Source organism: Rhincodon typus, unplaced genomic scaffold (genome assembly GCF_021869965.1).
Source record: "Rhincodon typus isolate 14 unplaced genomic scaffold, sRhiTyp1.1 hic_rhity00000051, whole genome shotgun sequence".
Lineage (NCBI taxonomy): Eukaryota > Metazoa > Chordata > Chondrichthyes > Orectolobiformes > Rhincodontidae > Rhincodon > Rhincodon typus.
The window spans coordinates 440,642-452,794 of NW_025965689.1; the positions used below are offsets into that span (position 1 = coordinate 440,642).

The window sequence follows — 12,153 nt, forward strand, 5'->3', positions numbered from 1 at the left end:
TCCTGCTTCACTTACCCTCCCAGCTGGTGTATTCCAAATACCCACCATCGTCCGAGTGAAAAACAAACTTCATCAAATTCCCTCAATCTTCTGTCTTTCCCCTGAAATGATGTCCTATTGACCCATCAACTAAAGGGAACAGATGCTTCCTATCCACCCTGTCTGTGACCCTCGTAATCTTACAGGAACAGGAGTAGGCCATTCAGTCCCTGGATCCTGTTCCATCATTCAATGCTGATCTGTCACCTAACACCAGAAAAGTATCTTTTAGCCCATAGAATTGAATTACAGTGAGTCATAGAGTCATACAGCATAGAAACAGGCCCTTTGGTCCCCCGTGTCTATCCTGACCAGCAAACTCCAAACGACACTAATCCCATTTACCTGCGCTTGGTCAACAGACGACTATGTTCTGGCTTTTTAAGTGTTCATTCAGATGCTTTTTAAATGTTGCGAGAGTACCTGCCCCCATCACCATCTCAGCCCATGCGTTCCATATTTCTACCACTCTCTGGGTGAATTCTTTTTCTCCCTTAGATCTCCTCGAAACCACTTATTCCTCACCTTAAACCTATGCCCTCTGGTCTGAGACATGTCTACTATAGGGAAAAGATTCTCATGATCTGCACTGTCTATAACTGTCAGAATTATGTATACCTGAAACCTCCCAAATGCATGACCACACAGCCCCCTCTGCCCAATTTACTAGTTGATCAATATCAGACTGTAGCCTGAGAGCATCCTCCTCACTATCACCAATGTAACCAATTTTCCTGTCAGCTGCACATCTGTCCTGTAATGTCACATCTTTCCTATAATGTGGTGACCAGGACTGTATACAGTACTCTAGCTGTGGTCTGACCAAAATTCTGTACAGCTTCAACATAACCTCCCTGCTCTTCTAATCTGTGCCTCGACTGATGAAGTCAATGTCGATGTAGAGTCATTGAGATGTACAGCATGGAAACAGACCCTTCGGTCACACTCGGTCATGCTGTCCAGATATCCTAAATTATTCTAGTCCCATTTGCTAGCATTTGGCCCATATCCCTCTCAACCATTCCTATTCATGTACCCATCCAGATGCCTTTTAATTGTTGTAATCGTACCAGCCTTCACCACTACTTCTCGCAGCTCATTCTATACACGCATCACTCTCTGCATGAAAAGGTTGCTCCTCGGGTACCTTTTAAATCTTACCCCTCTTACCTTAAACCTGTGCCCCCTAGTTTTGGACTCTGCTACCCTGGGGAAAAGACCTTGGCTGTTCACCCTATCCGTGCCCATCCTGATTTTATAAACTTTTATAAGGTCACCCCTCAGCCTCTGATGCTCCAGGGAAAATAGTCGCTACCTATTCAGCCTCTCCCTTTAGCTTAAACCCTCCAGCCCTGGCAACATCCTTCCGATAGCAGGGAGAACAGAACTGAACATAGTGTTCCAAAAGTGGCCTAACCAATGTCCTGTCCAGCCTCAACATGACCAAACATTTCCCATACTCAATACACTGACCAATAAAGACAAGCGTATCAAACGCCTTCTTCACTTTGTGTCTCCCTGCGACTCCACTTCCAAAGAACTATGAACCTGCACTCCAAGGTCTCTTTGTTCAGCAACATTCCCCAGGACCTTACCATTAAGTGTATAAGTTCTGCCCTGATTTGCCTTTCCAACATGCAGCATCTCACATTTTTCTAAATTAAACTCCCAAAAACAACTCATTGGCCCATCTGATCAAGATTCTGTTGTACTCTTAGATAACCTTCTTGGCTGTCCATTACATCACTAATTTTTCTGTCATCTGCAAACTTACTCCCCATACCTCCTATATTCCCATCCAAATCATTAATAGAAATGACAAAAAGCATTGGACCCAGCACCGATGGCCATAGGCCCCCAGTTCAAGAAGCAAGCCTCCTCCACTACCACCCTCTGCCTCCTACCTTCGAGCCAGTTGAGTATCCAAATGGCTAGTTTTCCCTGTATTCCGTGTGATCTGTCCTTGCTAACCAGGTGACCGTGTGGAATTTTGTGAAACGCCTTACTGAAATCCATATAGACTACGTCGGCTGCTCTGCCTTCATCAATCCTCTTCGTCTCTTCCTCAACAAATTCAGTCAAGTTAGTGAGACACGATTTCCCGTGCTCAAAACCACGTTGACTGTCCCTTATCAATCCTTGATGGGATGCATGGTAACTTGCCAAGCTGAATTGGCTCAGTACTGGGGAACAGAGGGTGATGGTAGAAGGCGGTTTGTGTGACTGGAACGCAGTGTGCAGTGACATACCACAGGGATCAGTGCTTTTTGTGATGTTCGTACATGATGTAGATAAGAATTGAGAGAGATGATGACTAAGTTTGTGAATGACACAAAAATTAGTCGGGTGTTTGACAGTGAGGAGACAGGTGTTAGGTGACTGGAACATATGAACAGATTGGTCAGAAGGCAAAATAGTGGCAGTTGGAATTTAACCCTGTTAAATGGGAGGTAATGCACTTTGGAAGAAGGAACAAGACAAGAGTGTACTCCATGAATGGCAAAACATTAGGAAGCTCAAACGAACAAAAGGATCTCATGTGCTCGTCTACATATTCCTGAAGGTGGCAGGACAGGTCAATTCATGTAGTTAAGAATGCATAAGGGACGCTTGCCTTTAATGGTCATTGCATAGATTCCAAGAGCAGGGTGTTACGAAACGGGGGAAGGTCGAACCCTTCGGATAATTAACCCAAAACACAAGCCCCAATCTGTTATTATGGGAGTAGAGGTTCCCTTCTAATAATGACCTTGAAACACCCAGAGAAGCTTGCTTTGTAATCTGATAAAAGAATGGTTAAAAGAAAGAAAATCCCTGATCTCCACTGTTTCGATCACAAGTAACAATAACAATTTATTTATTTAACCCTAACAATGACCAAATGAACAGAATTACTGACAAACAGAACAATTTTTGCCCCCACCACCCCACCCCACCCCACCCCACCCCACCCCACCCCACCCCATACACCAGGCACAATGTATTCCCTAACTGAACTGAATTCTCCTGGCATGTTGTCCAAATAAACACAAGTCCCACTTATTATAAGCCCAATTAATAAGACGACAATAAATTAAAACATAATCTCTCCAACTTCGCATAGAATGTGTCGCTGGAACACTCTTCCTTCTGTTGATCTCACGCCACAAACACTTTTCTTCCACTGATTCTACTATCAGGGATGTTTTCTCAGTGAAGACTCTTTGCTAGAAGTGCCGTGGTGGTACCTTTTGTGGATCGGATGGAGCTTTCTTAGAGAGCTTAGTGATTTGTTGTGTGAGCTGGGTGCTTATTTCTCAGATGGTGGTTAGCTCTCACACCCTTCAGATGGCAGTTAGCTCTCTGCCGATTTTCCAAATGTGCTCTTTATATATACCCATGATGACCCGTCCCTTTTCTTACAATTGCATCGGTCCGAGATTGTCAAAACCGTCAGATTTCAATTCAATTGGCTTTCAATCCCTGAGTGCTTGATTTAAATTAATTGACTGCTTCCAGCTCATTGCCAAAACATCAAAACAAGCCATAGGATTCCAATTATGCAACCAATCAGTACATGTTTCCATTTTTAGTACTGTCTGAAATCCGCAGCTGCTTACAGACCCATTTTCTGTATAAATCTCTAATCTTAGAAAAGCACTCTATCTTTTAAAGGGACCGCGCAAACAAATTCTTGTTTCCTGCTTTCCAATTCACGATTGCTCTACGCAACTTGGTAACAAGGAAGGTCATGTCAGAGCTGTACAGCACTTTGGTTCGGCCGCAGCTGGAGTACTGTGTGCAGTTTTCATGACGTTGCTGTAGGAAGGATGTGATTGCTCTGGAGGGGGTGCAAAGGAGATTCACCAAGATGTTGCCTGGTTGGATCATTTCAGCTATGAAGAGAGGCTGGATATTCTTAGGTTGTTGCCTTTGGAGCAGAGAAGGCTGAGGAGCGACCTGATAGAGATGTGTAAGATTATGAAGGGCGTGGACAGGGTGGATAGAAAGCAGCTATTCCCAGCAGCTGAAGGGTCAATAATAAGGGGGCAATACTTCACAGTGAATGGTAGAAGATTTAAAGGGGATTGGAGGAAAACCTTTTTCACCCAGAGGGTGATTGGTGCCTGGAATGGACTCCCTGGGCAGGAAGTTGAAGCACGAAAGCTCAACTTCTCAAAACTACTTGAACGAGCTCTGGAAATGTCATGACATTCAAGGCTATAAGCCCAGTGTGTGATTAGTGTCAGCAGCGGGATAGTTTTGGCTCTGCAGACTTGCTGGGCCATTGGGCCTCTTCTGTACTGTATGATTCTATAATCCTCCTCCTCCTGAGTAAAGACGGATGTGAAGTACTCATTTAACATGCTGCCAACGTCCTCTAGCTCCACACAGATTGCCTCCTTGGTCCCTAACGGGCCTGACTCTTTCCCTGGTTATGCTCTTTCCTTGATATCCTTGTAGAATATCTTGGGATTCTCCCTAATCTTCCCTGCCAGTGTTTTATTACGCCCCACTTTGCTGTCCTCATTTCTTTCTTATGTTTCCCCCTTGTACTTTCTATTCTCCTCTGGGACCTCCATCACTTTCCTCCCTTTGTACCTGTTAAAAGCTTCTCCTTCCCTTCTTATTCAGTCCTGAAATTTCGTAGGCATCCAAAGTTCTCTGGGCTTTTTATAGAGTCAGAGTCAGAGTTATAGAGGTTTACAGTGGACAGAAAGGCCCTTCGGCCCATTGAGTCTGCGCCAGTCATAGACAACTAAGTAGTTATTGTAACTTTCCAGCACTTGGCCCATAGCCCTGTATGCCTTTGCATCGCAAGGGTCCATCAGAATATTTCTTAAATGCTCCTACATTTCCCCAAAGGGAACATGTTTCACCTAATTCCTTTTTAAACAGCCCCACTGTTCTGCTGAAGTTTACCCACACAAAGCTGTCTAAGGCTGACTCTGCCTTATTTTAAAACAATTTGCCTTTCTCCAACCCACAGCCCTTTCTTGCAGACAGTCCGTTTTTCCTCTCTGCTGCCTCACAGCACCAGGGACCTGGGTTTGATTCCAGCCTTGGGTGACTGTCTGTGTGGAGTTTGTACATTCTTCCCCGTGTCTGTGTGGGTTTCCTCCAGGTGCTCCAGTTTCCTTCCACAGTCCAAAGATGTGCAAGTTAGATGGATTGATAATGCTAAATAACCCTGTAAAATCCAGAGATGTGCAGGCTAGTTGAATTCGCCATAGGAAATGTGGAGTTATGGGGATAGGGTGGAAACTGGATTTAGGTGAGATGTTTTCGGAGGGTCGGTGCAGACCAGATTCGCCGTATGGCCTCTTTCTGCACTGTCGGGATTCTCTGAATTAGATCCAGCACTACATTGTCACATGTTGGAGCTACTACATGTTGATATAAAAAACACTCCTGAGTACATTTGAATAAATCTGCCCCTCTAAACTGTTTACACCATGACTACACCAATTAATGCTGGTGAAGTTGAAATTCTGTAATCTAACGACTGGATTGTTCTTTTTACATACTTTAGTGAATTGTCTGCATTATTCAATTCATTTCGTTTCTCCTCCAATGCTGAGGTTATATTGACTCTCAAGTTCTGAACGTTTTTTTTATTCCTTGTAACTTATTCTGCACACCCTTAACGTTAACTGATTTCTGTCCTCAGATACTGCCTGACCTGTTGCAATTTTCCGGCATTTTCTGTTTTTTCAGACTTGCAGCAGCTGCAGTATTTTGCTGCTCTCTTGATAATAAGATCATAAGACATAGAAGCAGAAATTAGGCCATTTGGCCCATTGAGTCTGCTCTGCCATTCACTCATGGCTGATAGGTTCCTCAACCCCATCTGGACCTTGCTCCCAGAACCAAGTCTAGAAACACAGACAGATGAATTAAAAGCCCATTTCTGACAGGATGGGTGTTGGTCACAGATTGTGGCCTATTGGTTCCTATTAATTGAGTCACACAAAATCACTGAATGATTACAATGGAGAAGGAGACTACTCTGTCCATTGTGTCTGTGCTGGCCTTTCTCCAAAAGCAAATCAGCGATTCCTATTATTTGCCCTTTTCTTTCCTCTTCAGGGGCTTTTCCAGTTAGCTTTTGAAAGTCTTTGTTGCATCAGATTGAGCTGGAGTGGTGATGGAGGAGAAGCTGCTAAGTTTACCCTGAGTCCTTTCAAAGCCAGCTGGGCCCCGCAGTTTCCAGCATGAAGTTGTCAAAGGGAGCTGGACTCTACAGAAGATCGGGTTGCTTAAAAAAACAGTCTCCAGAGAGTGTATAACAAAAAAAAAATGGTTTGGCGAACAAATATTCTGCAGTTGCTGCAGAAACATGGGTGTTAACTTTCCAAAATGCATTAGATTCTGGAAAGTTTCTGTCTCACTGCAAAATAGCAGATACAAACCCTGTATTAAAGGCGAGGAAGGCAGACAACAGGAAACTTTAGGCCAGTTAGGTTGATCTGTCATTTAGGAGATGAGAATCAATTATTTGGAGGTATTATCACCAGACTATTAGTCCGGGGACCTGGGTTCATATCCTGCCATGGCAGATGGTAGAATTTGAATTGAATAAAACTCTGGTTTTAAGTCTAACGATGGTCATGAATCCAACGATGGTCATGAGTCCATTGTCGATTGTTAGGAAGAAAACCATCTGGTTCACTAACGTCCATTAGGGAAGAAAGCTGCCATCCTGAACTGGTCTGGTTTACGTGTCCAGACCCACAGCAATGTTGACTCTTAACTGCCTTCTGGGCAGTTTACAGATGTCAATGAATGCTGGCCTCGGTAGCGACGCCCACTACCTCTGCATGAATTTAAAAAAAAAACTGAAGAAATAAAAATGAACAAAAGGATTTAAATGCATTTAGAAAGGTAAGGACTGATTAGGGAGTGTCAACATGGCTTTGTGCATGGGAAATCGTGTCTCAGTAAGTTGGTTGTGTTTTTTTGAAAATGTGGCAAAGAAGATTGAAGGCTGGGCGGTAGACATTGTCTATATGGACTTGAGCAAAACTCTCAACAAGGTTCCGCATGGTAGACTGGTTAGCAAGGTTAGATCGTATTGGAGTACAGGAAGAGCTGGCCAGTTGGATACAAATTTGGATTCAAGGTAGGAAACAGAGGGTGGTGGTGGAGGGTTGTCTTTTGAACTGGAGGCCTGTGACCAGGTGGTGTGCCATAAGGATCAGTGCTGGGTCCACTGCTTTTTGTAATTATACAAATGATTTGGATGTGACGGTATGGTTAGTAAGTTTGCAGATGACACCAACATTGGTGGCATAGTGGACAGTGAAGAAGGCTACCTTCACTGAGTAGTTTGGGATCTTGATCAATGGGCTGAGGAGTGGCAGATGGAGTTTGGTTTAGATAAATGTGAGGTGTTGCATTTCAATAAGGCAAATCAGGACAGGATTTAGACAGTTAATGGTAGGGCCCTGGGGAGTGTTGCCGAACAAGGGGACTTAGGGTTGCAGGTGCATAGTTCCTTGAAAGCAGAGTTGCAGGTAGACAGGATGGTGAAGAAGGCATTTGGTACACTCGCCTTCATTTGTCATTGCATTGAGTTATCGGAGTTGGGATGTCACGTTGCGACTGTACAGGACATAGTTAGAATACTGTATTCAGTTCAGGTCTCCCTGCTATGAGAAAGAAGTTGTGAATCCTGAAAGGGTTCAGAAATGATTTACAGGGATATTGCCGGTATTGGAGGGTTTGAGCTGTGGGATGGGGCTGATAAGGCTGGGGCTTTTCTTCCCTGGAGCGGTAGAGGTTGAGTTGTGAGGCAGTGCATTCCAGACTTAAACCACCCTTTAGGTGAAAAACGTTTTCCTCTATTCCCTTGTAAAACTCTTGCCTTTCACTGCAAAATGATGCCCAGTGTTATTCAACCTTCAACTAAGGGAACAATTACTTCTCCAATTTAGTGGAATTCTTTGAGGAGTGACATGTGCTGTGGATAAAGGGAGCCTGATGATATAATGTACTTGGCTTTCCTGAAGGCATTTCACAAGGTACCATGGAAAAGGTGTCTGTTTAGAGTGGGAGCTACTGGTTTAGTGGTACCTACCAGCCTGGATACTGGATTGGCTGGCTGGCAGAAAACCGAGAATATCCATAAATGGGTCTGTTTCAGGTTGTCAGAACGTGATAAGTGGGGAGCCACAGGGTTCTGCTGAACCAAAACCTTTTGCAGTTTATATCAATGACTTGGATGAGGGGAATGAAGTCATGGTAGCTACGCTTTGTGTGGATACAAAGCTATCAGGAAAGGTTGCTGTGAAGAAGACTTAATTTCCCTACGTCAGTCTGCAGCCTTTTTGAATGAATATTTCAGGTGAGCTATGATATAACAAAAAATGTGAAATTGTTCCCTCCAGGGGAAAAAAGAGAAAAGAAAATCAGACCAGAGACAGGTGCAGAATCTTGTGGGGCTGAGATATCTAGGGGGTCTGGTGCGTGATACACAAAACGTTGGTATATAATTAACAACAAGTGATGAAGAAGGCTCATGGAATGTTCTTGTTTATCACGAGTGGAATCAAACAGAAAAGTAAGGAGTTGATGATTCAGTTGTACAGGGCATAAGTGAAACCACACCTCCACAACTGTGTGCAGTTTTGGTCTCATTATTGAAGGAAGGATGTAAATGCGGTGGAGGTTCAGTAGACTGATATCTGAATGAGTGGGTTGTCTTCTGAGGATATTTTGGACAGCCTGGGGAATGCTCACGTGCTCAAAAAAATGAGGTGTGATTTGACTCATGTTTAATATCCTGAATTGGTTTTGACAAGGTGAATGAGGACATATTTTCTCCTAAGGGTAAGTCCAGAATGGGGAAGACCGTTTTAAAACGAGGAGTCTTCGTTTTGGAATAGAGATGAGTTCTTTATTCAAGATTAGTGCGACTTTGGAACTCTCTGCCTCAAAAGGCGGTCGAGACTGGGTCATTGAACATTTTTAAGGCAGAGGTGGATAGATTCTTGTTCAACCAGGGAATCAAAAGTTATTGGGTGTAGCTGGAAATTCAAAACATGAACTCCTCGGTCATGATCGTATTGAATGATGGAGCAGGCAGGAGGGCCCGATAGTTCATATGTTGGCCTTTGTGTTCATACATTTGACATGGAGCCAAATGAGATCCTGGGACAGATGCATGACTTTGTATTTTTATGTGGAGACTCTCATTTCCATGATTTCTGTTCTAAATCAATTCCACAGGATATTAGAAGGAGAGGATTTATAGTCGGGAAACTGCAACCGATCAAGATTTCACAGAGTAGCCCAATTCGGTGTAACCTGAATCTCATTGGGCTTTGAACATGGAAGGAGAAAACACCGTTGACAGCGGTGAGAAACTGTATATGTGTAGTGCGTGTGCACGAGCGTTCAGCCGATCATCTGACCTCTCGAAACATAAACGGAGTCACAAGGAGAAACTGTGGAAATGTGGGAACTGTGGGAATGGATTCAGATCCCCAACTGAACTGGAAATTCATCGGCGCAGTCACACTGGGGAGAAACCATTCTCCTGCTCTGAATGTGGCAAGGGATTCAGTCAGAAATCCCACCTGCAGAGACACCAGCGAGTTCACACTGGGGAGAGACCATTCTCCTGCTCGGAGTGCGGGCAGGGATTCACTAATTCCTCCAACCTGCTGATACACCAGCGAGTTCACACTGGGGAGAGGCCATTCATCTGCTCTACGTGTGGCAAGGGATTCACTTTGGCTTCCAGCCTCCAGACACATCAACGAATTCACACTGGGGAGAGGCCGTTCACCAGCTCCTAGTGTGGGAGGGGGATTTTCCGACGCATCCAGCTTGATGACACATCGGTGAGTTCACACTGAGAGAGTGTTTAACTGTTCCCACTGCAGGATGGTGTTGAGGCGTTTATCTGAACTGACTGTACATCAGCAGACTGCCTGTGGAGAAGCTGAGTGAGGGGATTCACTGAATCTGCCACCTTGTGGACAGTTCACACTGGGGAGAGGCTGATCACCTGCACCAAATGTGGGACATATTCCCTCCGTCATCCAGTCTGTTGAAACACCAGTGAGTACATTGTGTGAAGAATCTATTCACGTGCTGAATGTGGAAAAGCAATCACTCAGTCATCCAGCCAACTGAGAAGCCATCGGGTTTGCACAGGGGAGAAGCCTTTTCAATGTCCAAACTGAGCGAAGTATTTGAAAAGATCCTGGGAGTTGACATCCCATGTACTTGTTCATATTGACGTGAGTCTGTTCAGATGCACTTACTGCAGGACGGAGTTCAGGTGAAAAACTCACCCCGCTCGACAGCAGTAAGTTCACATTGGGGAGAGGCTGTTCACCTTCTCTGTGTCGGGGTAAGGATTCATTGAGTTATGAAAACTGCTGAAATGCCAGTGAGTTCCTGAGTAACTGCAGTGATGAAAGATGTATAATTTAGATAAATTCCAGTTTTGGAAGTTGGCTTTTATAATAGAGACACTGAATGTGGGTCATTTTCTGAAAGTTTTCTTTAGAATAAAAAGTGAGTCCTTGTGAAACAGTGACCTTCCTCCAGCACTGCTCAGAAAGCAAGTTGCTGTGGAGCCCCATGTGGAGTTAATGGGAAATTGTTTAAACTCTGTTGATTTACAACAGATGAGCAAACATCAATTGACGTTATCTTGTTTTCAGTTCAGAATAATCAAGGATTGATTTTAGTTTATAAACCCAGGGTTAGAAGGTATTTTGTTCAGTTTGGAGATCTGACTGTGATCAGAATCAAGTTTAGTCTCTCTACTATATACAGCTCAGAAATAATTCAGTGGAAAAAAGAACAAAAAGTCACCCGAGTAGAACTTCCGAACCAGGAGAGTTTGGTTTGAGTTCTGAAGGTATCAGAAGCAGAAAATGTTTAATCTCTGAATTTTGAGAATATTCATGAAAGAAAATTCCATAGTTCTCAGGAAAAGTTTGGGCCAAACCAGTTCAGATATAACTTAGAGATTTAATATTGGGTGTAATTTCTCTGGATTTAAATCTGTATAAATTGATGCGGGCACACAGTTGCAGCAGGTAATCAGGAAGGCTAATGGAACATTGGCACTTTATTTCAAGGGGGTTGGAGATTTAGAGTTGGGGTGTTTTACTGCAACTGTACAAGGTGCTGGTGAGACCACATCTCGAATGCTGAGAATAATTTTGGTCCCCTTATGAAAGGAAAGGTATCATTTCATTGGAGGGAGTTCAGAGAATGTTCTCCAGGGTTCCCTCATATGGAGGGACAATCGTGTGAGCAAAGGCTAAACTTGTTGGGAATCTACTCACTGGAGTTCAGAAGAATGAGAAGTGATGAAACATATTAGATTAGGCTTGAAAGGGTAAATGTTGAGAGGATTTTTCACCTCATGGAAGAATCTCAGACCAAAGAGCATAGGCTCAGATATTAGGGCCACTGCCAATTTAAGAATGAGATGAGAGGAATTTCTTCTGTCGAGGGTTGAGATACTATGGAACTCCTTGCCACAGAACAGTGAGGCAAAGTGGGACCTTGTGTATATTGAAGGCTGACATAGATTCTTGATGAAGGATTATGGGGAAATCACGGGAAAGCAGCCATGAAGAATGTCAGATCAGCTCTGATTCTGCAGAATGGCAGAGCAGGCTCAAGGGGCTGAATGGTGCTGTTCGGAAATAGGTTGGGAACATATTTAAGCACAGCAAAACAAGTTGTTTTTCTTTGTTTTTGTCTTGCATAATGAAGATCTGTTTTTATTTTTGCTAAAGAATCTCTGCAGCCTCACATGACTGGGTTTCAGTGACTGACCACCTCCTTAACCACATTAAAAGAATAATCTCACTTGGAGACATTCAGACACATAATTAAACTCTGTCACCCAATGTATCAGAACATGTGAAAAAAAAAGTCTCATCCAATACAAAATAATAAATGAAGTACAATTCAACCTGATACTCTGGTTGTTCAACAATATATCCCATATTTACTCACAGGAGCAGACTGTCAGAACCAGAGTGAAACTCTCACTTGCGTACCAGACTTCAGGTGGATATTTACAGAAGAAATCCCTCCCTCTCCCAGAGACGAAGTTTCAAAATGAATAAAGCACAAGCAGCCCTCCAACTCCATTTT

General features: G+C 43.6%; 4 protein-coding genes and 1 pseudogene across 8 annotated transcripts in view; 4 read left to right on the forward strand and 1 right to left on the reverse strand.

The window, feature by feature from the left end:
* The window catches only part of LOC125488141 (zinc finger protein 239-like), a 25,162-nt gene extending 13,371 nt beyond the window's left edge, over positions 1-11,791 (forward strand). Inside the window, exon 2 of the mRNA XM_048621040.1 lies at positions 9,250-11,791. Coding sequence (XP_048476997.1) covers positions 9,351-9,821 — 471 coding nt within the window. The 5' untranslated portion in view covers positions 9,250-9,350 and the 3' untranslated portion in view covers positions 9,822-11,791. The remainder of the gene's footprint in view (positions 1-9,249) is intronic.
* Positions 1-12,153, forward strand: part of LOC109929682 (histone H2B 7-like) — an 823,479-nt gene that overhangs the window by 364,869 nt on the left and 446,457 nt on the right. The gene's annotated exons all lie outside the window — the stretch shown is intronic.
* The window catches only part of LOC125488138 (histone H2B 7-like), an 844,706-nt gene that overhangs the window by 364,857 nt on the left and 467,696 nt on the right, over positions 1-12,153 (forward strand). The window lies entirely within an intron of this gene.
* Positions 1-12,153, forward strand: part of LOC109926824 — a 162,587-nt pseudogene that overhangs the window by 98,133 nt on the left and 52,301 nt on the right.
* LOC125488142 (zinc finger protein 239-like) overlaps positions 1-12,153 on the reverse strand; it is a 341,309-nt gene that overhangs the window by 73,770 nt on the left and 255,386 nt on the right. The window lies entirely within an intron of this gene.